Source organism: Anolis carolinensis, chromosome 2 (genome assembly GCF_035594765.1).
Source record: "Anolis carolinensis isolate JA03-04 chromosome 2, rAnoCar3.1.pri, whole genome shotgun sequence".
NCBI classification, from domain to species: domain Eukaryota; kingdom Metazoa; phylum Chordata; class Lepidosauria; order Squamata; family Dactyloidae; genus Anolis; species Anolis carolinensis.
In genome coordinates, this window is record NC_085842.1 from 296879954 (window position 1) to 296904051 (window position 24098).

Here is a 24098-nt window from a genome sequence, read left to right on the forward strand (position 1 = left end):
AATCATTTAATACTATATTGTTGAGCAGCTCTCTCCAATATGTAGATTTTTTGCAGACATCAGTCTGTGCGACCAGTATGGGAGCAATGTGAGGTATATTGTGGCACCTAGTTGAGAAAGGCAGCAGTATAAAGATTGACATTAAAAAAACCCAAGAAAAATCCCCCTCAAAGTCACTTTGTTTTAGAATCCGGGATCAACATGTATAGCTTTAGGCAAGTTACACTATGAGATCACAAGTTACACTATGAGATTACTTACTTCTTGCTTATCTGCTTTCCCCAGTCCTCTCCCTGTTGCATTAGTTTGCCATCTGCTAGTGTAATGAGATTGCCAACTACCGTACCTTGTGCTCCAATGTGTTTTCGTAGATAAATGTTAGACTTTACAGTGAGACAGCCATTGACAGTTTAGCAGTGTCAATGGCAGTACACTGTATTTAGCAGTATTCTAGTGATCTCATAGTATGCTACCTCTGTTTGACTACATCCCTTGGCTACCATATATTCCAGGATGAGCTAGAGAGAACCTTGAAAATGTCTGTGTAATTTGTCTCTGGAAAGTTTAATGAGTTAGCGACTTTGTCTTGTGCATGAAGATCTTTGCCTGATGGGTGGTTTTGCCTGTTCTGAAAATTTGCTGCTTACAAGATGCAGATGTTCAGGTCTGTCTCCCTGCATCGCCATTTCAGGGCTCCCTACTTTCCCACGTGGCAATGTAGAGTTCTGCTACTGGCCCCAGGTCAAGTCTGATGCGTCTGATAACCTTTTTGAGATGTTCTTTCCGACTGGCTTCATCTTGCCTTTTGCACGCTCAACTCCAGCTGCAGTTGTGTGCTGCTCTTAACTCTCCAGTTCCCAACATGTGGCATTACTCACACAGTCTAGATTAATCAGAACCAGACGCTTAAAAATTCAGCCTCTTGAGGGCTGGAGGAATCTGACGTATGCCTGGTGCAACCAATTCTGCACGCATACAGAAACAAAAAAGGCAGGCAAAAAAGGATATGGTAGTGGAACTGGCCAGCCACATTGACAACTAGATTACAACTCTTCAGAAACGTATGGAGCCCCAACTTCCCCTCAATCCCTATCAGTCTTGATTTTAAACTGTTCTCTCCAACTTCCTCTAGATTGTAAGAAGGTGAAGCTTGTTTTCAGCCTTGCAATATTTGCTCTGGCCCACAAACAGATGCCACAGCTTGTCAGTTACTTAGAGCAACTTGCTGAACCACAAACCTAGGACTGTAACGGCCACTGTCTGTGTTGGTGTTGTAATTCCTGTGGGGAATGCTTTCTGTTCCTTTCCCTTCTTTTCAGAGTCCCTGCTGCAGTAAGCAGTGCAGACCTGCTTGGTGGCCTTTGAAAAGCTTGACAATGATGGGGAAAGTACTTGATTGGATTAAAACCTCCCAGAATTGACCCCATTAGTACAATCACTTGACTTGCTGGCTAGAGGATTTGAGGAGTTGTAGTTCCAGTGACCCATTTCTGTTCTCTGTGTCTCCAAGAATAGAGTAATAGAAAATTGAGATGGCCATTGGGACTCTTGAGTCACTTTTCATCAAGAGCATCGTTTTGAATGGAATTGTGCCCAAATTTTTCCCTATGAGTGTTTTCTCAATCTTTCTCACTAGTTAGAAGAAGTATCTAGAGAACTGTAAATGGAACTTAAAATGTTTTATTTTTCTGGAGCCTTTTTCAGTGCAATGAACACTTGGATAAATGTGCAGTGACTGACTTGTGATCTCTTCCTGACTTCTGTGCTCTTTGCAAAGTGGGATTGATTATATTGATTAGTCTTCTTTTCTTCAGTCCCCTCAACTTTAAATTGACCCTTCTAGAACTTTGTATGTTTGGCCAAGAAAGCCATTGCTGTGTCTGTTGGTCGTATAAGCTTTGTACCAAATTAATTTTCCCATCCTGTGTGGAGATCCAGTAACATGCATTTTGTTCCCAGCAAACAAAAGGTTTCTGGTTGTGTAGTACAGGAAATGATCCCACAAAACTCAAGATAATATGAATACGTAACACTGCAATTGATTATTGCTGTGGATCAGATAAGTTTCCTATGCTAATAACATCCTTAAATTTGATTAACTGCAATTTCAAATGGGTATCTGTGTACAATTCAGAAGACAGATGATCCCTGCTCAGATACTAGGAAAGAAAGGGAATCCTGCTTCTACAGGTTAGGATTAAGCTATCAATCAAGAAATTCTCAGTGCCAGTCTTGCCTTGAAATAGGAGGAGAATCATGCAGTCTGCCAGATGTTGCTGGACTTGCAACCACTATCATTCCTAGCCATTATAGCCAATAGGAAATGTTATAAATTGCAGTCCAACAACACGTGAAAATCCTGATTATGCCCATCCTTACCTTATTATAACAATGGGGAACCTCTTCAAGCCTGAGATTGGAATTACATTTCAATGGCAGAGTTGCTCAAAGACAGAAGTGTATTCTAGCATAAAGCTCTTCATGCCGATCACTATGCTTTGGGGAGAAGTATTCAGCCTGTTCGAAATAGGGGAAAGGCATACAAGGTAGGAAACCAGAAAGAAGTGGTGCAATGGGGAAGGGGACATGGCCTTTTGGAGAAGCCCAGTAAACACTTTTGGTCCCAAAATTCCTTCTAAGACAAACTGCTTTCAGTACCTCATCAGCAATATGGGAAAAATTGGTCTTCCTTTCTCACAACATCATTGTAAGAGTTATGTAAATTTGTTTGTGCTATTTTGAAGAACACAATGGCTGGCATCCTGTTAGTGGTGTAAGTCCAACTTGGGAGCCCCCGGTGTCGCAGTGTGTTAAAGCCCTGAGCTGCTGAATTTGCAGACCAAAAGGTCACAGGTTCGAATTCGGGGAGTGGAGTGAGCGCCCGCTGTTAGCCCCAGCTTCTGCCAATCTAGCAGCTCGAAAGCATGCAAATGTGAGTAGATCAATAGGTACCGCTCCAGTGGGAACATAATGGCACTCCATGCAGTCATACCAGCCACATGACCTTGGAGGTGTCTACGGACAATGCTGGCTCTTCGGCTTAGAAATGGAGATGAGCACCAACTCCCAGAGTCAGACATGACTGGACTTAATGTCAGGGGAAAACAAAGTACAACTTACACCATAATAACTCACTCTTGTTGTTTGGGTTATCTGTACTTGACCCTGCAGTGAGCAAAATCTGCCTCCAAGCCCATATTTTCCCTCCTATAAGGTCTTCCGCTCCCCATGACCAGATCTTGGCAGGAGAGAAATGTCCAGCTGTTTTCCTATAGCTGGATGCACAGCAATGACATCATCCACAGAGGCCACAGGAGATTCCTGAGGATGCCTGTCACTGTTCGTTTCTGCCTAATTCCTGCCTCCTTTACAGAGAGGGGCATTTTGAATTCATTCATTCTTCAGTCCCTTCTGTTATTGGCTGGTTTTTCTAGGGCTCATCTTTCTTACTACTTGTCTTCATCAGCCAGGAAATGGCTGTGGTGGTGAGGCTATAACAGAGGTGGAGGGTTGAAGGGTGGCATGCATCACATTTGCAGTGCTTCTTAAGATCCACAATCTTAATGCTTTCTCCACTGTGCTGTCCTGCTTGTATTAAAAGCACCCTGGAGTTGCTATTTTTGCTCCTCAGTATGAAACCTGAGAGCATTTCTTTAAAATTAAACAAAATTAAAGGTATGTGCACATCTGCAACTTGTAATAAGAATGGGATTATGTGTCAAATCATTAAAAACCTGAAACAAATTTTTGTTATATTGAAACCAGGTCTGATATCAGATTCCATTAATACTTGAAGGACACTGCACATATTTCCGTCTCTTTGAAAAGACAGCAAGGATGGATCAGGGCATAGAAAAAGACATTGGACAGAAGTGAGATCTTTTATCAAAAAGCCCCCGTTCCTCCCCCCTCCCCCATTTTATTTTAGAAAATTAGGTTTGTCCCAGACCACTGGGTGAACACTGAAAGAGTTCACATGTTGCTCCGTCTTAGATTAGAAACGGCGCCTTAGAATTTCAGGACACATGAATGCCACACTGAAGGGACAGGAAACATTTGTATGTGAAGGATCTTATTTTGGCTAGTTAATATTTTTACTGAGTGATACATTCTTTCTAGATAACAGAATATTTATGTGACTATTCCCATTGAGCTGAGCATGGCTGGTATGCTTTGGGAATATTGAAGGTTGCCAAGTAATGAGTGGGGAATGTTTTAACCCAGTGAGCTAATGATAGCACCCTTCCCTCCCTTCTGCTTCCTTCCAGGGTGCAACAGGCAAGGGGTTGCTTGTTCTTGGAGGAGCTGAATGAAGGCATGATTCATACTCATGCACATTCCTCTATGGATGGTTGGTTGAGGGAATGTTGCCTGTTCTTGGCCAGTGAACTAGGGCCATAAATGGCTGAAGAATAGTTTTTAAGGTTAAAACAAAGGAGTCTTAAGCTTAAAAAGTGGTTTAAGATGTGGATTTTGGTTTCTTCTCTGTTCTTATTTGGAATCTCAGTTTTGGGCAGCTGCTCTGACTCTCATTGACTTAGGAATGGAAAGATTTACTTGATGTGAAAATTGGACCGTCTTTGCTTATAAATATGCAGCTATTATCTTGTCTTTAGTATTTGCCATTTACTGAAAATGGTCTGTTTTTCTCCATTTCTCTCCCATTTTGGAAGAATAAAAGTGACACAGAAATGGTTTGTGACTTTTTTTGGGCAGTTAGGAGAATCACTCAGGAATCAGGGCTGTGCACTTTCAGGTGCTTTCCCAGAAGATGTCAGTCAGCAAGTTATTCCCAGTTATTCCCTATTGGACCAAACACTTCACAGGGTAATTGACTGCATAACTTAAACTTTTCTGGCAGTACTGTATCTGGTCCTTTTCATCAACAAAATGCCTTTCACTATGACATTCCTTAAGATATGCTTTAAACTTCAAATAAACATGCATATTGCTTACTCTGGGTGCAGTATACCAGCAATATTTTATCATGAAGGTTCGTAGATAACCTTGCTTTTTAAATTGAGATGGGTAATCTATTTGTTTTAAGCTAGAGAGCATAATACTCCTCAAGTCTGTTACATGCTGTGTGTTGTTGTGCCTCTAAGTCACTCTCAGCACATGGTGGCCCCATGAATTTCTTGAGTTTTTTTTTGTCAGTTTCTGTCTGTGAAATACAGCCCATAACAGTTGGTATCTGTAGTCTCCCCTTCAAGTACTAAGCAGAGTTGACCCTGCTTACATTCTATGATCAGACAGGATCTTGTGCCTTTAGATTATTTAAGGAATTCATATATTTTGGAGAAGAAGCCCAAAGGCTTGTGGAAGTCGGCATGTTTGTTTGCCAGATCAAACGCATTGCAGTCTCAAGGCTCCGCAGTTTGTATAATTTGGCATTGCCTCTTCACAGTGTCCAGAGGTTGGTAGCCCACTATTTTTACTGATGAAGCAATTGGTGGCATATCAACAGCATTAGAATAGGAATGGAAAGAGATATAAAAGTTTTCTGTGATGTCTGTGATTCACACAAATGGATTCTTTGCATCTGCATAGTGTGTTGTTTGGAACGTTATAGAACTATTACGAAGTATTTAGGTGGTAAACCCACCCTCTTCCCTCATGCCATACTGGCACACTTCCTGCCTAAAGCCTCAGTTCCTTTTCATCTGCCACAGCATCTGTATTGATTATTGCCTTCCGAGTGTTTCTGTAATTCTGACTGATCTTTTGGATTGGCCCGGCTTTTGAATATCACTGTTTTGACTTATCATTTCATTATAATTTCTTCTCATCTTGAAAGGCTTATATTTATTGTTTCTTCCATCATTTTTCTATTGCGTTTTGCCTCTCCTGCTTTGTTGGAGTATCTTACCATTTTATGAAGTCTTCAGCATCCTTGCAATGTTGTGCCTCCTGCAGAAGGAAGATGCATAAGAGATAAGCACTTTAACCCACCCACCTTAACTGACTGAACATATGTTGTATACTCTCTTACATGGCTGTGATATCGATACAGAAAATTCTGTCACATTTTCCAAAGCTATCAATGTACTAAAGGAAGTGTGACTATAAAAGTATGTTTTTAAAATATTTTGTCATTGCAGATTAATAATCTCTCCAAAACAAGCCCCTCTGTCTCTCCAATAGGTTGTACACTAGTCGTCTTATACAATGTGTATTCCAGGCAGTGTCTTCTCCTTAAAGAAGTGTGACTCAGATCTCAGAAGTTTCATTTGTTACTAGTCTAGCAGTGAAGAACTTCCTATTGAGCAGGGTCGGGTGGAGAAGCAAAGATGAGAGATTTTACAAGTATTTTTAGTTTGTCTCTGGTCATACCTTTTTGAGGAAAGAGCTGCTTGTGACATTATGTGCTCTTGGACCATATTACTGAACACAGGCTGCTTCAGAAATTGCCTCATGTTTGTATTTGTAATGATTAACAGCAAGAAAACTAGCTAAACAGTGTTTTTTGCATAGATGAGGAGGATAAGCTTTTCCATTGTGCTTATCAGGTCACTTAGTCCTTTGGGAGTGAGAAAAAAATACCACACAGAAATCGCTTTCAATTATCGCACCACAGTAGGTCAGATCACCACTACCATGATCTAATTTCAAGAGGAAGGGATAAACAGAACACATGTTGTTCACCAAATGAAAGATGCAATAAGACAGGTTCTTAAAGCACCAGAAGACAGCTTCACTAACTCCTTTCCATAAGGGAAAGCACCACCATCTAGGAAAATACTGTATTTTTCATGTCTGTCACATCCAGCTTATGTACCAGAGTTGGGAAAAATTGCTTCAAGAAGCCATCTGTAAGAAAAGGCGACAGAAACAGATGGATACAACCCACTATTATAATGTATGACTCCACACATATGTGGCAACATCACAGGCTCTTGCACAAATGGGGCGGTCAGGGGTGCCATATCCGCCTTACAGCCCATCTGGTGCCTTCAGATTTTAATTTATTTGGAAGAAAATTCCCCTGGGGATGGTGCTTCAGTGATGTAGGTGAAGTAGAAAATCCTATCAATCCTTGGCCCAGGGATAGCCCAAAAGAGTTTGTCCAAAGTAGATTTGATGAGTGGATTCAAAGATGGTGCAACTGCATCACAACTGGTGGAATCTATTTTGACGATTATCTTGCTGTAGACAAAGCTGCTGTGCACATTGTGTAGTTGCATATGTCTCATTTTATTAATAAAGAATATGACCTGGCAGGCATTACCTGCTCTTGCTGTCATTGTGCAAGATACACTCATGAATCATAAGGGTTCTTGAAGGTAAATATGACTCTGGGGCGGTTAGGGTTGTAAGCAGCAGGACATAATTTAATTAGTATAGATTCTAATACATTAACTTGAGAATTTCAGCTTTTTTGTATGTGTTGTAAAAGAGCCTAGAAATGCACTTCTACTGAGAAGTGTCAAAATGAAAATATGACACATTTTAAACCTTTCAGATCAATGCCATGCCTATCTCCCTACATTGTAGTTCCTATGGACATGTACTTTCCTTTTGAAGTACTGTCATTTAGTAGTCTCTGTTAGAAATGTAGAAAAATTAATTTTTGGGGGGGAGAAGTCCAAATGAAACTGGCTGTTGTTTGTGTAATGGGTGAACATGTGTACGGCTGTGGTTTCTAGTTTTCAGTTTTGTAAGCAAATATTATAAACAATCCTCATGCCTTTCGTGGGATGAGGAACATGTAGGAACACATCACATTTGAATGCAGTTCTGTAGAATGGCTTTCTTGGGATACATGGGGCAGTGGTGTATTCTGAAATGCAGGACCTTACTTGATGTGAATAGAATCCTAAAATTCAGTCAGTTTTATTGTTCCAAAGCATGCAATTGTATGTCCGTTTCTCAGAAACATGCACAAAAAAGCCAACCACTTCTAAAGCAAGCTTAGAAAAAAGAGTTGCTCCATTTCTGATTTTGGACTATAACTTCAAAAAGTAGAACTTTGCATGTCACGTACTGTAAGGAATCATATGCCAGTCCCAAAATCTCACAGCACTTACAAATCACCACTTTGGCAGATAATGCTAGAAGGTTTTGGAGCCATGCTTCCATGTAGATAGCCACATCTTGCACTACATTATTGCTTTGGATTCTTCTGTGATCTTAATGAAGTGCTTATTAAAGGTGCCTTAATACATGGATGAAGGGTACTTTCTTTTTTTATGCAGGGGATGGTCTACATTTCATTTCTTTTGTCTTTATGAGAAGATACTTTATAGAGCAAAGAAGGTTTGGGAGGCCAAGGCCACATCTACATGACATATGATGCTTTATAAGGTCAGTGTAAACTCATATAATGCAGTTTAATTGTACAGAACCGCATCATATGAATCTACACTAACCATATAATGCAGTTTTATATTGTCTGGCACTGTAGATGGGCCCAAGTAACTAAATTGTGCTCTCAGGACAAGGTTGTGTGATTTCTGCTGCAAAAGAGCATTTGGAGAAAAAGTCAAACTTTTCCAATAGCTAAAAATAATTACTTATTTACTGTTATTCCTTTTTTGGTTAGAGCCTGTAGAAAGTATTTAACAGTGGTTCCAAATAGCCTTTTAACGGCTGCATCTGCTCACTGTGATGCTTACAAATGTCTTTATAATAGCAAATCATTCTCAACTTGAAAAGGTATTTCTGCTTGTGTCTGTGGCTTCTTCTGAAGGGGGTACATGTTGAACTTTCAGTGGGAGAAATGGAGCATTTGACCAGAAAGTGGGCGGAATGCTGTGCTCAGGATGTATGTGGCCAAGAGACTGCATTTTCATTATGAATGAAAGGTTTAACCACATTCTGTAAACACACCTAGAAGGGAACTGTGGGTGTGTTTCAAGTTATGAAATTAAAAGCACTTTTAAAAGAGGACCACCAAAGGCAAACACATCTGGTATCTAAAAGTAAGGACACTCTTCAGAGGAGAGCCTAATGTTGAAGAGGAAGTGCTACCATACTGTTAATTTACAAATACCATTGTTTGCCTTCCTCTGTTTACTGAGAATCAGAACATGTTAGAGGTGTCCTTGGTGATAGCATCTCTTTGTCACCTCTTCCCCCCAAACTTTCTCACTCTTGTGAGTATTTAACATATGTAATGAGTTTTTCCTCTTGCCATTGGCAACAAGAAACTTGTAACATCATGCCCCCAGTTAATAGAGTGCTGTTAAATAGTATCATTCGAGATGTCACTGGAAGGCAGGTGAACATTAATGTATAATTTGCCTTGACATAGCTCTCCTCACCATATTATGATAGGTTCAGCTTATATAGAGCACTTGATATTAGTAGCAGTTTTTATTCCATTATGTTTCATAGACCTTATTCCTTGTGGTGATTAGGTGGGTACCAGTATTTACTCCTGCTTTCGAGTTTCAGATTCATACTTCTGTTCACACTAAAGGGAACCGGACAGCAGAACAAGCCGTGACATCTAAATTGAGAAGTTACCCGGTGCACTTAAATAGATGGTCATAGGCATGGAAAATGAAAATATGCCTGGGTAACAAATGGCAATAGTAGCTACTCCTAAGAAAGTTGTCTTTTCTTTGGTTTGGAAAGCTAGACTTACCAGTTCTTGTTCAGGCATTTCAGTCTGCACTGGCACAGCTGGCGGATGCAGCTTGAAAGCTTACACCAGTTTTGGCCTAACAAGAGGGGTGAGCATTTGGCTTCTCTTCACGTTCTTTTTAAGACGAATACAGCAACTGCTGCTCTTGTTGGTAAAACAAACATAGTGCAACCTGTGCCTCCTACATCTCATTAGAACATAGCTCTACATCTTAAACAGCTGTGGCTAATACCTAAGTTCTTAATGTGGAAATAAAAGCCATGAATAAACATCAAGCCTGGGTTTCCTGTTTTGCCTCTTAGCGTAGAGTCCTGAATAATTTTCTGCTGCAGGGAGGTTCAAACAAAACCTTTTAATCATTAGTTCACCTCTGACATATTGGCAAGAAGCATGAAATTGTATCACCTGGATCCCTGTCCCAGGCCCTCAAACCCCTTTGCACACGGGTCACAATTTTTCTAAGTGACTGTCTTCAGATCCCACTTTCTCTCCCACTCATAACCGCACATACCGCCTTCCTTCCTACATGTATAAAGTCCCTTTGCCAACTACAGCAATTCCTTACGTGCAAAAAATATTAGCCAAGTAATGTAATTTTTCAGGCTCTTCAGTTGAATTCCTAAACTGGAAAAAAGGAAATATGCCAGCGCTGTATTGCCAGGCTGCTGTCTTTAGACCACCAGCATGACTTCTGGCTTGCGTTCTCACTGGGGAAAAATGATTTGCATTGGTGTGGAAGTTAGTCACAAACAGGCCTTGAGAAAAACACAGCAGTTGGCTTGGAACTGTTCTCCATAGCTTTACTGTGCTGAACTCTTGGTTAAATAGCAGTAGACTTACTTACCCCTTCTTGTTGGAGCTGAATATGTGCGTGCATCTTTTAAAACATGCATCAGAACACTGAATGGCCATTGTGGAGACTTTGAAACAAAACATACCTGAAGTACAGCTTCAATTTGCTACCTGGTTTGCACAAACGTGCTCCTTGCCACATTACATTTCAGACAAACTTTTAATAGCAAAATGGAAGAAGTGCATGCCAAAACTGTGAGGTAATCCTGCTTTGAAAAACCGATTAGGCATTCCCCAAATATTTAACTTTGGAAAATAGCACCTATTGCCTAAATAGAGTGTTTTTCTGTGTATCCATTTATACAACCCAAATAATCCTAGGAGGTACACAAAGTTTTTGAAATTGCCTATGGAAGTGTGAACCACTACTGGCATCCCATAAAGTCCACTTGTTAGTTTGTCATCTTAAACGGTGTTATTACATCTATATTTCTGTGGTTCACAGATGTAGCTAGAGTACCATTCTGTTTTGCTACATGAATTTTAGTTTTTGAGGCTTGAAGCCTTGAATAAAGTGTTTGGTGAAGGACAGTTTGTTCCTGGTATGCCTCTCTTATGGCTCATAACTTCAAGCTGGGTGGGATTTACCAAACTGTCCAGAATATAGTGAATGCCTCCTTATGAGAGGGTACAGATCTGAACATCTTAAATGGAAGGGGGTTTGTGAAGTTCTCCTATAAAAGATGTGGAATGGAAGTCTTCTGGCTTGTGTGACATACATATTCCGAGTGGTGGTGGTGAAATCTTCAGAAGTCCTCAATTTCCCAAAGGCAGTTTCTGAAAGGGGGGAGTTTGCCTCTGGAGATATTTAAGTGGTGTGGGTGTTCCCTCTTTCACGGATTCAGGCCCACTGATGCTTTCCATTCCTCAAAAAGGCTTGAAATGGGGAGGAGGGGCACAGGTTTCTTTAAAATGACAGGGAGCTATCATTTTTGCACAAATGTCTTTATCACGTTGACAGGAACCATATTGTGTGTGTAAATGCCTAGAATAATAGAGCTGGAAGGGATTGCAAGGGCATTTAGTCCACTTCCTGACATGCAGGAACACATAACTAAAGTATAACCAGGAGATGACAATTTGAAGATTGCCAAAGGAGACTCAGTTGGTTTCTAGACATCTTGGTACTGTTGAAAAGTCTTCCTTTAGGCTTTTTGAGATGAAAGGTACCATGTTGCTGTTGTTTCATTCAATCTGGTACTTGGACAATCTAGTACACAAGATGGTAGATTGGACATTAGGCATTCACAACACAAGTAGTTGGCAGTGTATTCCTAGCAAAGCAATGTGTTGTATGCGAGAATGACTTTGAACAGTGTGTGAAAACTCAAAATGCAACTGTGTTGAGACCAGGATAGAACACATTATAAACAACGTAAACAACTGTATTGGCTCCTTCTGCTTCTGTGAGTACAGTTCAAAAATGCTGTTGCTTGCTTTTCCAAGTCCTAGATAGGGACCTGACAAACTACTACTTACATGCAAACCTGTCTGTATAACAGCATAACATTTTGAGGCTATCCTTCAGGAACCCTAGGCATTAAAGGCAGAGGCAAGGGTGGGACCAACCCGATTTTCAGAAACTCGGCTAGTATTTACTGTCATTTTAAAACCAGGCCAAGGGCCTTTTCATTTTCCAAACGTTTTAATCTATGTGTAATTTCAGTAATATTTGCTATGCAGGTTTTTGAACTGTTTGACAAGCAACTATTTAATATTTCATGATGGAAAGGTCCTTTCAATATGAATTAAACTTCATACATGCCAGAGGCTGTGCCATCTTCTCTAAAAGTGCCCCGCCACCACCATGGAAAACTTCCTGCACGTTGGTTTATGCCTAGGGGAGGCCTTTTTTTTTCAACTAATAAGTTAGTATTATAGTGAAACCTCCTATATTTGCATTCCTGAACTTACTGTGGAAACAGAAAAGTGTGGATAATAGCAAACATCACTGAAACGAGCAACTTCAACTAGAAGTTACTATAGAATAACAATGGAGAACCTTGAAAAATTGCTAGGTCCTCCCAACATGGTTCCATGGCAATTTCCTATTGAAGCGTACCACAGAATTGCCTGGAGCACCCAGAAATCTTTTTGAAGGGACAGATTTTGTCCGATGGGATAGGTGAAACTGTGGGTACTAGTCCTATGGGTATTGGGGTCATACTATTTCATCTATTTCACTGTACTATATAAAATGTTCTACTGAATTTGAGTCTAAAAAGGTGGCTAACAATCCATATACAAACTCTAACCTGTTTTACACCTGTTAGATGACATCTTTAAAACTAGGCAGACCATAATCTAACTTTACATTAAATTGTAATTCTCTCATGGATTTACTTGAAGGGCAGTAAATTTTGTTTTGCCAAGTAATTATAAAGTTCTGTATATTATTGCAATTAGCAATTCTGTATAGGCTTTATCAGAAAGGATATAATTCTGAAAGAGGTAAACCTGCTACTGTTTTTCAACATCTATCTTTTGGATTTCAGCTTTATCTACAAGCCAGAATGAAAGGTGACTGGGCAAGACTTCTACGTCCCACAATACAGTTTGGATTAATTGCATCATCCATCTATGTGGGTCTTTCCCGTGTTTCTGATTATAAACATCACTGGAGTGATGTACTGACTGGACTTATCCAAGGAGCATTGGTGGCTATACTTATTGTAAGTCAATGTGGAATTGTTTTACTACTTGATCAGTTCTACTTGCAACCAATTAATTTAGTTCACAACCTTTTCTAATTATCTGTGAAGGTATACAAGGAGAACTTCATACTTTTCATAAGTCCATAGTTACAGGATAAACAATTTCAGTTGGCAAGTCCTCAACCTGTGCATATACGATTAAAATGTTTATATATAATTAAGAATGAACATGTTAGTTGGCGAAATCTAAAAATGAAAGAAGTATAGAGCCTAAGATTCATGACAGTGTTGTCCCATTTTCTTTCTTGTAATAAAATTAAAGAAAATGTTTGTTTAGATATGAAGTGTGGGAAGAATGCCACATATCCCTTTTAATAATGTGAACCAAAACAGTAGTGAATCAGCTCAGATCACCCTACAGATTATTGCGTTAGTGACATCTAACAGCAGGTAGTTGCTGTAAATGGAAGCCACTGGTGCAGCTTTCCTGCAAAAAGTTCCTGGTAAGTCCTGAAGTGACCCCCTACAATGCTGATTCCAGTCAGGTTTGGAGAAATCCGCCTACATGCGATTAATACAATTAAGGCTCACTTAAGAAGTTTGACCTCTGAAGCCTGTTAAGAGTTGTAAAATTCCACAGATGAAATGCACATGGATAACTGGTTAAGTGCATTATAAGAATATGGTAAAGGACAAGATTGTAAATATGTACAAGCCTTTAGGGGTTGTCTAAGATACGCTATGGAAAATATGGGATCAAGGACAACCCGATTATGACGACACAAATATAATGTTAACTATTAACTGGTTTAGAAAGTGGTGGGGAAGAAAGAAAGGAGATAAACTCTATATATTTCTGGACATATGATTGCCTCTCATATGAGTTTCCTTATCCCACATGTTCATGTCAGTATTTCTATTGCCTCAGGCAATTGGCACAGTTTGTATATATCCAGGGCATGTACAAACTTTGTCCATTTACGCAGAAAGCCTCTTCAGTTGGCAATAGAGCCCATGTGGCTATTGCCAGACTCTTTCTTATCCTTTCTGGCAGCAGTTGGGTGAAGTGCCTGAAGTGTCATGCAAGGGACAACAGTAGTAATTCAGTAATGGAGTTACGTTTACTCTAAAAGTTTGTTTTCTGTTGCCTAATATTGTCCAATCCTTCTACCTAGGCTGTGTTTGCATCGGATTTCTTCAAAGAGAGGGGCCGTGCGTTTAAACAGAAGGAAGAGGAGGATTCACACACAACTTTACATGAGACACCTACCAATGGGAATCACTATGGTAGTAATCACCAGCCATGATAGATTCAAGAGCTATTAGCCTGTGGAATCTCGAAAGGAAAATTTCACACATCTTTCTTGGCCTATGTACAAAAATAAATTAAATGCCTTTTGAAGGGACTGCTGCTGCTATACCTCTTGGATGCTCACTTTACTTGTATATAGTAACAATTGTATATCTAAAAACTTCAAGTTTCTGTTGGTTAAGCTTTTGCTTTAAAAACACAGTACTCCAGCTTTTTTTAATTAAAATAATGTGGTAATGCTTATGTACAAACAGCAATAGCATATGTAAAATGCTTTGTTAGCATGAGGCTTACAGCAAAATACATACAAGTAATGACACTAAGCAGCTGTTCTTGCTTGAAGATGAAGGAATGGTAGCCTTGATGGTTAACGTATACTTCATGGTTGTTTACTGAAGCCTCAGTTGCAGAATAGATGCAAGTTCTTTATCAACACCACTTCAGGAAAACACCTCTTATAGGTAAAGGCTTGCAGCAAATACAATGTCTCTCTTGATTTTGGTGATGCCTGTTGAGGATAAAACAAAATCTGATCATAAGGGCAGCTGCAGCCTTGTAGTTGACACTAATAGTGATAAGGGGTGTTTTACAACCACACATGGTTAAAGGTCAGTATCAAATATTCAAATTGTGTGATTTCCCCCCAGCTTCCCAAAAAACCCTATAGGAGCTATTTTGATGGGATTGTGGAGACATTAAAGACTTCCCAATTATCATAGAATAACAGAGTTGGAAGAGACCACATGACTATCTAGTTCAACACCTTGCCATGCCGGAAAAGCATAAGCAAAGTACCCTTGACAGATGGCCATCCAGCCTCTGTTTATAAAAGCTTCAAAGGAAGGAACTTCCACCACACTCCGAGGCAGTGAGTTCCTCTACTGAAAAACTCTTACGGTCAGGAAGTTCTTCCTAATGTTCAGATGGAATATCCTTCCCTCTAATTTGAACCCATTGCTCTGAGTCCTAGTTTCCAGGGCAGCAGAAAACAAGCCTGCTCCCAATTACCTACTTTGTAAAAGAACTAGAGAGCAGAAAGTAAAAAGAGGTCCACAGGACCTACAGTCAGGTAAAAGGGAACATTTTGGTTTGTTGCCAAGAAATTTAAAGGTTTGTAAACAGCTTTCACTTTAAGATGCATGTATTTATAAAATACTGTAATACACACCTTCTGCAAATTTGTTCTCCAGTTCTGTGTTTCCAATGGCCTTTGCTGCCTGGCACATTTGTCGAAGCAACTCTTCTAGCCTCCTCATGCATCGAATGATGCTTCCTGCAACAGCAAAGCAAGGCTTTGGATGAATCATAAGATTATATATGTATTCCTTGATTATCAGTAGTATCAGCATTACTGTTCCCTTAATATGTGCTCTATAAATGACTTTTCAGTCTTCTTCTCAACTGGCTGACTCTTTCCTCTAAGATGCACTGTTGTCATTTACTTCAATAAAAAGGCATGCAGCTTATTCAACCTTTGCCTTAAACATAAGCCAAAAGGACTGTCAGAGGTTGACATGCTGGAAGTCTAAAGGGCATCAACATCATATTAGAATGGCAGTGTTGTATATTTGTTGGGTGTTGAGTTTTTCCTCAAATACATGTTTTGAAAAAGGGTGGGCTCTAGCGAATAATCCACTCAAAGGCATTGGCTTGATTTTTATCTTTCTTGCTCCGATATCTGAGTAACCCTTTGTGAGAAAACGTGGTAGAAATCCTTCCATGTGCTAGGTGTTAGAAAATATACCTTACAGCATTTAGCATGTATTCAATTGACTCCATAATGAGAAATAAGAAAAAAGACATTTTTCATTCCTTATGTGCCTGCTTATATTTCTAGTACATCAAGACCTGTGGTCCACTAATTCTCGCTTCACATCTTACACAGGGCCCATGATGTGAAGTTTAACCAGCCAGCCTCAGTGAAAGATAAAATTTGTATTGTTTCAGACTTGGCAATTATTGTAAAAGACCACATGGAGTCCAAAAAGACACAAGTCTAAGCCAAAGGAATTTAGGATGTATCCTCCATGGGCAGACCATATGCTATGATTTGGAGCAGTGTTTGTCAAACTCTACTCCAGATGTTTTGAACTTCAGCTCCTACAATTCTTAACAGTTTGTAAACTGGCTGAGAATAATAGAATAGTAGAGTTGGAAGAGACCTCATGGGCCATCCAGTCCAACCCCCTGCCAAGAAGCAGGAAATCGCATTCAAAGCACCCCCAACAGATGGCCATCCAGCCTCTGCTTAAAAGCCTCCAAAGAAGGAGCCTCCACCACAGTCCGGGGGAGAGAGTTCCACTGTCGAACAGCTCTCACAGTCAGGAAGTTCTTCCTGATGTTCAGGTGGAATTTCCTTTCCTGTAGTTTGAAGCCATTGTTCCGCGTCCTAGTCTGCAGGGCAGCAGAAAACAAGCTTGCTCCCTCCTCCCTATGACTTCTGAAGGTCTGGGAGCTGGAGCCCAAAACACTTGGAGGAGCAGAGTTTGACAGACACTGATTTTTGGAGCACAGGGTGGCTTCTGCTTCTGAAGCATGCTATGAAAATCAAATCAAGAACATGTCACCATCTACAGAAGTTTAGCAGTTATGCTTGTATTACAGAACACACATACTCAATTCACCTATATATGAAAGCAGCCTCTGCTAAAACCACTGAATTACCTAAAGCAGCCTCGACTTTTGGACCACAACTCTCATTTTGTCTTATACTGCCCAAGGATAATGAGAAGTACAATATAACATATTTCAAGAACATTAAGTTTGGGAAGGCTCATCTAATACTTCCACTTTCTAGTCTTCCTCCAAATATTATAGACTGTATCCATGGGTTCTGAAATGTCATTTCAAAGTACTCTGTCAAAAAAAAGTGCCTTTCTACCAGTATTACTACTACTTATGTCTTTTGGAAGCTACATTTTTTGTTTAAAAAGTTGCTTATCTGGGAAATAAGAATGTGTCATTTACACAGAGTTAGCAAAAAATGAACATGACGGTGGTTTGGAGTTACGCTGCTTTGGTCAGTGCCTTGTCTGTGTTTTACATAATGTCTACCCTAGCAGTGGAAATTGCTATTGTGGGCAACTTTCAGGGGTTCATTATCCCACCGTTCCTGACGCTCAACATCAAGAAACTTGGCTCATGATGCAACTCTGTTTTCTTGACTAGAATTAAAGAGTTCTCTCACTGAGCAACATCTTCCCCTACCTACTTGCATGGGGAAGGAATGCATGGGGTATGTGTGGGATTATTTTGATACGGCATTTGCAAATGCAACTATCCACAGGATTGATTGTCTGCTTCACTGCAACCAATAAACTGTGTATCTTGTCAAAAGTGACTTAAGCATTCTTCTTTCTTGCACAATACCCTTCTGAAAATGAAAGTGACATCTCCAAGATACAAACAAGATAGGTTCTATAAGCTTGTTCTTAAGTTGAATTTGTATGCAGGTCTGAACAGGCATATTTTCCCCATGATAACTCTTTCAGGAGTGAATTTCCCTTCCGAAGGGCAGATTGATCTTACTTCCTGTTGTCTCGTCCCCTCTGTAACTATGAGTCATTTGTAAGTCAGATCTTTGTAACTCAGGCACTGCCTGTAATTGGTAACAAACTGTTTTCATCAAAATATACTTGTTAGGAGACAGTATTGACAGAAAGATAAGTACCATTTGCAAGAAAGCAATGTCATTAATATCCAAAATTCCATATTTCTGTCCATCAATCTTGCCTATCAGGGGAAACAGAACCAGAGTAGATGGATGATGTGCAAGACAAATGCAGAAACTTCATTACTCCCCACTCCTTTGAGCTTGCACCATGATCTCATATATTTGTGCTTAGGCTCATGGTCTTCCCATCCTGTCCTGTGCTCTCTGTGAGAAAAGCCCATCTTCTACCACTTTCAGGGTTTCTAACTAGTTGTGGTTACTTTTGTAAGGAAGGCTTTTGTCATTGCTCGTGACTGCAAGCATATGCCGCCTTTGCAAAGCTAGCTGAGATCGTGAATGAAATGTAAAGGAAAGAACAGAAGCAAGATGCAGCAATTCCCGTTTTTCTACATGTATTCATTATATGTTTTATTAACTGCATAGTTTTAATAAATACATACAGACTGCACTCACTAACAGCAAAAGCAAGGCTTCATTCCTATGCATAATTTTATAATGTGTTACATGGAATTCAATGGAATTTATTTTTGCATACAGATCGGGCTGTAAGATAGTTATACAGCAAGTTCTAAGAGGCATGAAACAGACTTAAGAATGTCCTGGGGGCGGGACTGACATAGAAATATTCTCCCACAGGACTGGATAGTTTCAGCAGAGTAAACTTCTTTGTGTGATGCAATTTTACCCACAGAAATATTTCCTTCAACACTACTCTACTGTTTTGCTCTATGATTTTCTATTAATCAGGGAAACGAAGAAGATGATGAAATGATGGGAGCACTAGGGGCACCAGAATGGCTAGAGCAAAGAGGTGAGAGGACTACAATTTCAGCTAAGACAGGGCCACTAGGACTACTTGGTGAAATACCTGAGGAGTACCTCCTCTCCTAAATCAGATAAGTCACTCAGAAAAGTTATACAGTGTTCATTCACTACTTCGCGGTTCACTTTTCGTGGATTTGCTGTTTCGCGGTTTTTCAATAAACTCTAAAAGACTATTATATCATAAAAAATTACAATTTAGAGCCTAAGGAAGGAGAAGCCAAAGGGAGAGAAAAGGAGCCCAAGCGGCAACGGGAGGAGGAGGAGATTTATCAACACACGATTGGTTGATAAAGACTTAAAATAGTGTGTAACTACTAAAAAAATGTATAAATATTAAAATAAACATAGCGTCCCTACTTAGTGGATTTTCATTTATTGTGGGTGGTCCCGGAACCTAGCCCCAGCGATAAGTGAGGGAACACTGTATAGGGAGACACAACATCTGAATCCTGAATGGGAGCATAGAGGCATGAAGTGCTAGCTCCAGGTAAAGAGGATTTCTCAACTACCAAAGACTACATTCACAGAACCGTAGGTTCACATAGGAACAGGCTGCTTGCTAGCCAATTTTCTAATGAGGGGGCGGGGTCATAATTCAGCCTTTTAGTGGCACCACTATTAGTTGGAGGAGGTTAGTTAATTATTTTGGGTTCCTTTGCCATTATAAAGAAAATCTGAAGCCATGTACTCCGATCAAATAAGGACATGGGCATAGGTAAAGGGATAGGCACTGCATCAGGCATAGTACTTATTGCCTTGCTCAAAACGGCTGGCATCTATAACATAAGATAATAAATAGTTGCCTTAAGATGTTGCAACATGTGCACACAATCTCTGGCTTGAAAGGCACTGCAAAAGAAATGGGGCAAGGATTGGATGAATTGGAAGAGCAAGCATTCCATTTGGAGTAAGCTCCCATCTCCTTGCTTAAATATCTGGGTATTAACTATGAGTTCCTTATGAGGTCAACTCCTAATGGTTGAATGAAAACTGACTGCACTGCCTCAGATGTACAGTTAGGAGGCACAAAGAGGATCTGCTTCCTCGCCCTAGACAGTTCCGGAGGAGGCAGCCATGGCCACAGGGACGCATGTCTTTGTGGATCCCAGTGGAGGCAGCTGAGAGCACATAAGTGTCATGAATGAAATGGGCATGTCTTGGGGCAGAACGGTCTGGTTTGGTGGACTTTGTTTTAGCAACCCCCGTCCCAAGGGAACATATGAGAAATAGATTCAAATGGAAGGAGAAAGATGAAAAAAGAGAAATGTAAGTAAAAGAAATATTGCCAGAGAAAGCAGGAAAGACAGACACATGACCTTTCCAGAGAGTGGCAGGAAGAACTGAAGCAGGAGATGAGGATCAATAGAGGTTCTTCTTTGATATCTTGCCTAGTGTGGTTGATAACAGGAGTTAACCAATTCATGGTCTGCTGATTGATAATAAATTGTTTTCAACTTTTCATCTTATTAAACATTGGAGTTGTATTCAATCATGCAAATCAAACTCTTAACTGTCCCTCAATGCCATGAATGAAAATCATTACAACAGGAATTGGTGACCTGTAGCTCTCTGGTAATCTGTGACAGATTAGGGCAGCTGCAATTCAACAGTCCACTTTCACTAACTTTTGTTACAAATATACATACCTTCAAATACATCTGTCATTTTGCATATGTGAGCAAATGTAGCGCCATTGGCCCATGTGTGCACCACATCCATCAGGTTTGGTTTAAAAGAACTGAGATAGGTATCCTCCTCAATTTCCAATTTAGCTTCTGCTGATACTTTGGCAATTCTTTTTGCACATTCCTTTAAAAATAAGAGGCATGCATTTATTTTAATCAACAGAAAATATGCAGGTAAATTATCTTCCTGAAACATGCAACATGAGGAATGGAACACTTCAGTCAATGCCCTGCAAATCTTTTCAGATCCTCAAAAGTCAATGACAGAGGAAAATCACTTCTGATTAACGGGAAGTTTTGCATGCAGATCAGTGGCAGTTCAAACACCAAACCTAAAGTGTGACTGGGAGAGGGGAATCTTCCAAACACCACCCCGCCAAATCTGATCTAAATTATTGAACAGCATTCAAATATAGGCAGAAATTCAGCTGGGAATTGGCAGAGTTTAATACTCTGCTGGTGAGAAGTCCATGAGCTTGTGGAGGGATCCAAGGTCACAAAACTATTGACTGGAGGGCAGGGTTGTGTTCATGAGTCATTATGGGAGCGGCCTGGGCAGCTGCACCATCCCCTGCAGCAACATTTACAAACATGGAGATCTTGAACATAACTTCATGCTGCAGAATGCAGTTGGAAATCACTTAATGCTATAGAATCCTGTAGCTTTTCAAGGTCTTTATTTAGCCTTATCTGCCAAAAAGTGCTAGTGTCTCACTAAACTGCATTCATTCAGCAGTGTAGATCTAGCATGGGGAGATCTACCGGCTATTAGGAATTGTGGGAGCTGAAGTCCAAAACTCCTGGAAGGCCAAAGTTTACCCATGCCTGGGCTAGCACATAGGATGGGCATATAAAGAGTGATGTTGATACAATGGCTGGAATCCTCTGAGAACAAGGACCTTTCCCCATGTTATTTGACCCTCTTGCCACTTACTGAAGAATAGCAATAAATGGCAGCAGCAACCAATATTGGTGGGTGGCTCAAACCACCTAATAAACTCACTTGCTGATGCCCAAGGAGATGAGGGCCACCCAGCATGCACATCCCACACAGACAGGTGTATCTCTGAAGTATCGTAGAAACCAAGGTAATGTACAAGTGTTGGATTTGGAAATTGCCTGTTGAGAGTGTACAAGCATTTCCCCAAGCCATGAGAGCCATTACTTGGGAAAACATTTCCTATGCCAGAAAAATTGTCACTAAACAATTAATGTTTATACTTCCAGTTAGAGATACATTGTTCCCGTTTAAATTCTACACAAAAGCTTTACACATTGATTTAATCATATTTTTTGTTGAAGTTCACCTGCATCTGGCGGAGGGGGCCTGCCAACTGTTCTGTGAGTTTGGGCATTTCACTGGACTTGAAAAAGACAAAGAAAATGTCAGTTACTCTTATGCATTTTATTTAATTTACATTCAATTTAGTTTTCTTTCTTTCAAAAATCAGAAGTTATGCAACTAGTGCCCAGTGTCACTAAAACAGGTAGTTATCACACAGGATCACTGCTTTTTGAATTGTTCTCACAAGTTCTTTTAACTTTTTTTAATCCTTCCAAAAAGTTTTTTTTAAAGTAAAAGGCTAATAATTATGGCAAAAACCAATGACATCTAACTTCCCTTTCAGCAAAATACTAATCCTGTTTTCAGTATGCTAGTGCCCATTCACTTGGCACAAAGGTAAAATATTAAAAAGTAAGCCTTTTACACCACAATATTATTTTTAAGTTCCAGAGAACATTTGATACAGAACTCCGTGGTTACAAATCTGAACTTTATTACTGTGTTATTTATTTAACCACAAGTACTTCAATATTTTCTCTTCTGAATTCTTTTCATTTCAAAGAAATATTTCCCTTCTATTAAATAACGGCCCGATAGAAACAGTGGGAGTTTGTTATATTTCCTGGGTGCCCCACTTCCGGTTGCAGGCCCTCAATTTTGCCATTAAAATACTTTAGGAGATGTTTTGAAGCATAACCTGAGACAGTGCAGAGAAATATACATTGAAAGAGATGAAAGAGTAACTTCTCTTGTGTGTACCAAATTCTGCTGGCATCCTAGGCTGCATCAACAGAGGTCTAGTGTGATTGAGGGAAGTCATATTCTGTTTTGCTTTAGTCAGACCTTGGTTGGAATAATCCTATGTCCAGTCATAAATCTCAATCCAGTAGAAATCATGGGCTCACTTCCCATTTCCACAAAATAATGTCTGAAGGTAAATGGCCAATACATATTTTGGTGGCTAAAATGTTAGTCCTGTTTCTGGGTATATTTGACCTGCCAATTCTAAAAATGGTACCAATTTTCCCTATCACCTCTAGTTTTTGAGATACAGAACATCTATCGGTCATCATCTGCTTGCCCATAGAAAGCCATGATAATTATATCTAAGAAGCTAGAGCTGATGCGGTCTATCCAATGTAATTTTCTGAATCAGCGCTCCAAATAACACCAGGAACAGGCTTAAAAACCAAAACACCAAGAAAAAAATATTATTTTGGTTGGGCTGTGTAATGTTATGACATCTAGGACCATATATCAACCTAAGACTTTTTTTAACTAGAAAGAAAAGGTACCCGAAAATGACCTTTCTTAAAGATAGATCAAGTTTACACAACTTACATTTTCTTGAAATACAAAGCAGCTCAGTAAAGCCGTTGCTTGTTCTGCAGATAAATCGTTGAATAGCCCATTAAACATCATTTCCGTCAACAGCAGTTCATCTGCACTGGAATAAAACAAATTAATTGGTGGTTAGCATCTATTTCCTGGAAAACTGATCACGGGGAGCTGACTTCTATTAGTTTTTTTTAACATAACAGTGAAATGTTGCAAAGAAATGACACACTCTTGAACAGTGATTCTCAACCTTTGGTTATTCATTGTGCTGCTCCATTTCACATTCGAGATGCTAGACAGGATTTTTTCAACCTTGTTTCTTCTCTTTTTCTTGGGGTTTTTTTTTGGCATATATTAATATGAGAATTTTCATAATTGTCCAATGTCATGGGGGACAGATAAAGAGGAAAGATGTTTGTATTTCTCATACATGTGTATTTTGAAAGTATTACCATGTTTTACCTGCTAATTTCACAAGCAACCCGTCCTTTCATCTCTATGACGTCAGAAGAGGTTGCAAAACCCAACCTTCTCAAAACCCGTTTACGACACTTGAGCTCATCCATTTGTAAAACAGTCCTAGCTTTCTTCAGTTCCCGTTTCGCTGCTTTTATGTCTACAGCAATCTAGGGTTAAACATAATTAGGGAGATGTCAGAAGTATTCTAAACGCAGATATACTTTCTACTTCATATTCCAGGGAAAGGAAAAAACCTATTTTGAATCTCCATTATTTCCACCAGTAACATAACACATCCACTATGTCTTGGAAACAAAGGAAAAAACTTGGGTGGGGGGAACAAAAGTACATTTTTCTCCATAGTAAGAATACATATTGAATTATAAAACCAAAAGATTTAGAAAAACACAATGAGTTAGAATTCTG

General features: G+C 39.7%; 2 protein-coding genes across 3 annotated transcripts in view; one reads left to right on the plus strand and one right to left on the minus strand.

The window, feature by feature from the left end:
* The window catches only part of plpp1 (phospholipid phosphatase 1), a 95235-nt gene extending 77488 nt beyond the window's left edge, over nt 1–17747 (plus strand). For both annotated transcript variants that reach the window (XM_008102783.3, XM_003216210.4), the window contains exons 5-6: nt 12937–13113; nt 14271–17747. In XM_008102783.3, coding sequence (XP_008100990.1) covers nt 12937–13113; nt 14271–14402 — 309 coding nt within the window. In that variant the 3' untranslated portion in view covers nt 14403–17747. The remainder of the gene's footprint in view (nt 1–12936; nt 13114–14270) is intronic.
* Nucleotides 14591–24098, minus strand: part of mtrex (Mtr4 exosome RNA helicase) — a 44521-nt gene continuing 35013 nt past the window's right edge. The window contains exons 22-27 of the mRNA XM_003216182.4: nt 23676–23839; nt 23217–23322; nt 21898–21954; nt 20552–20714; nt 15576–15680; nt 14591–14915 (exon numbers count right to left, since the gene is read on the minus strand). Coding sequence (XP_003216230.4) covers nt 14863–14915; nt 15576–15680; nt 20552–20714; nt 21898–21954; nt 23217–23322; nt 23676–23839 — 648 coding nt within the window. The 3' untranslated portion in view covers nt 14591–14862. The remainder of the gene's footprint in view (nt 14916–15575; nt 15681–20551; nt 20715–21897; nt 21955–23216; nt 23323–23675; nt 23840–24098) is intronic.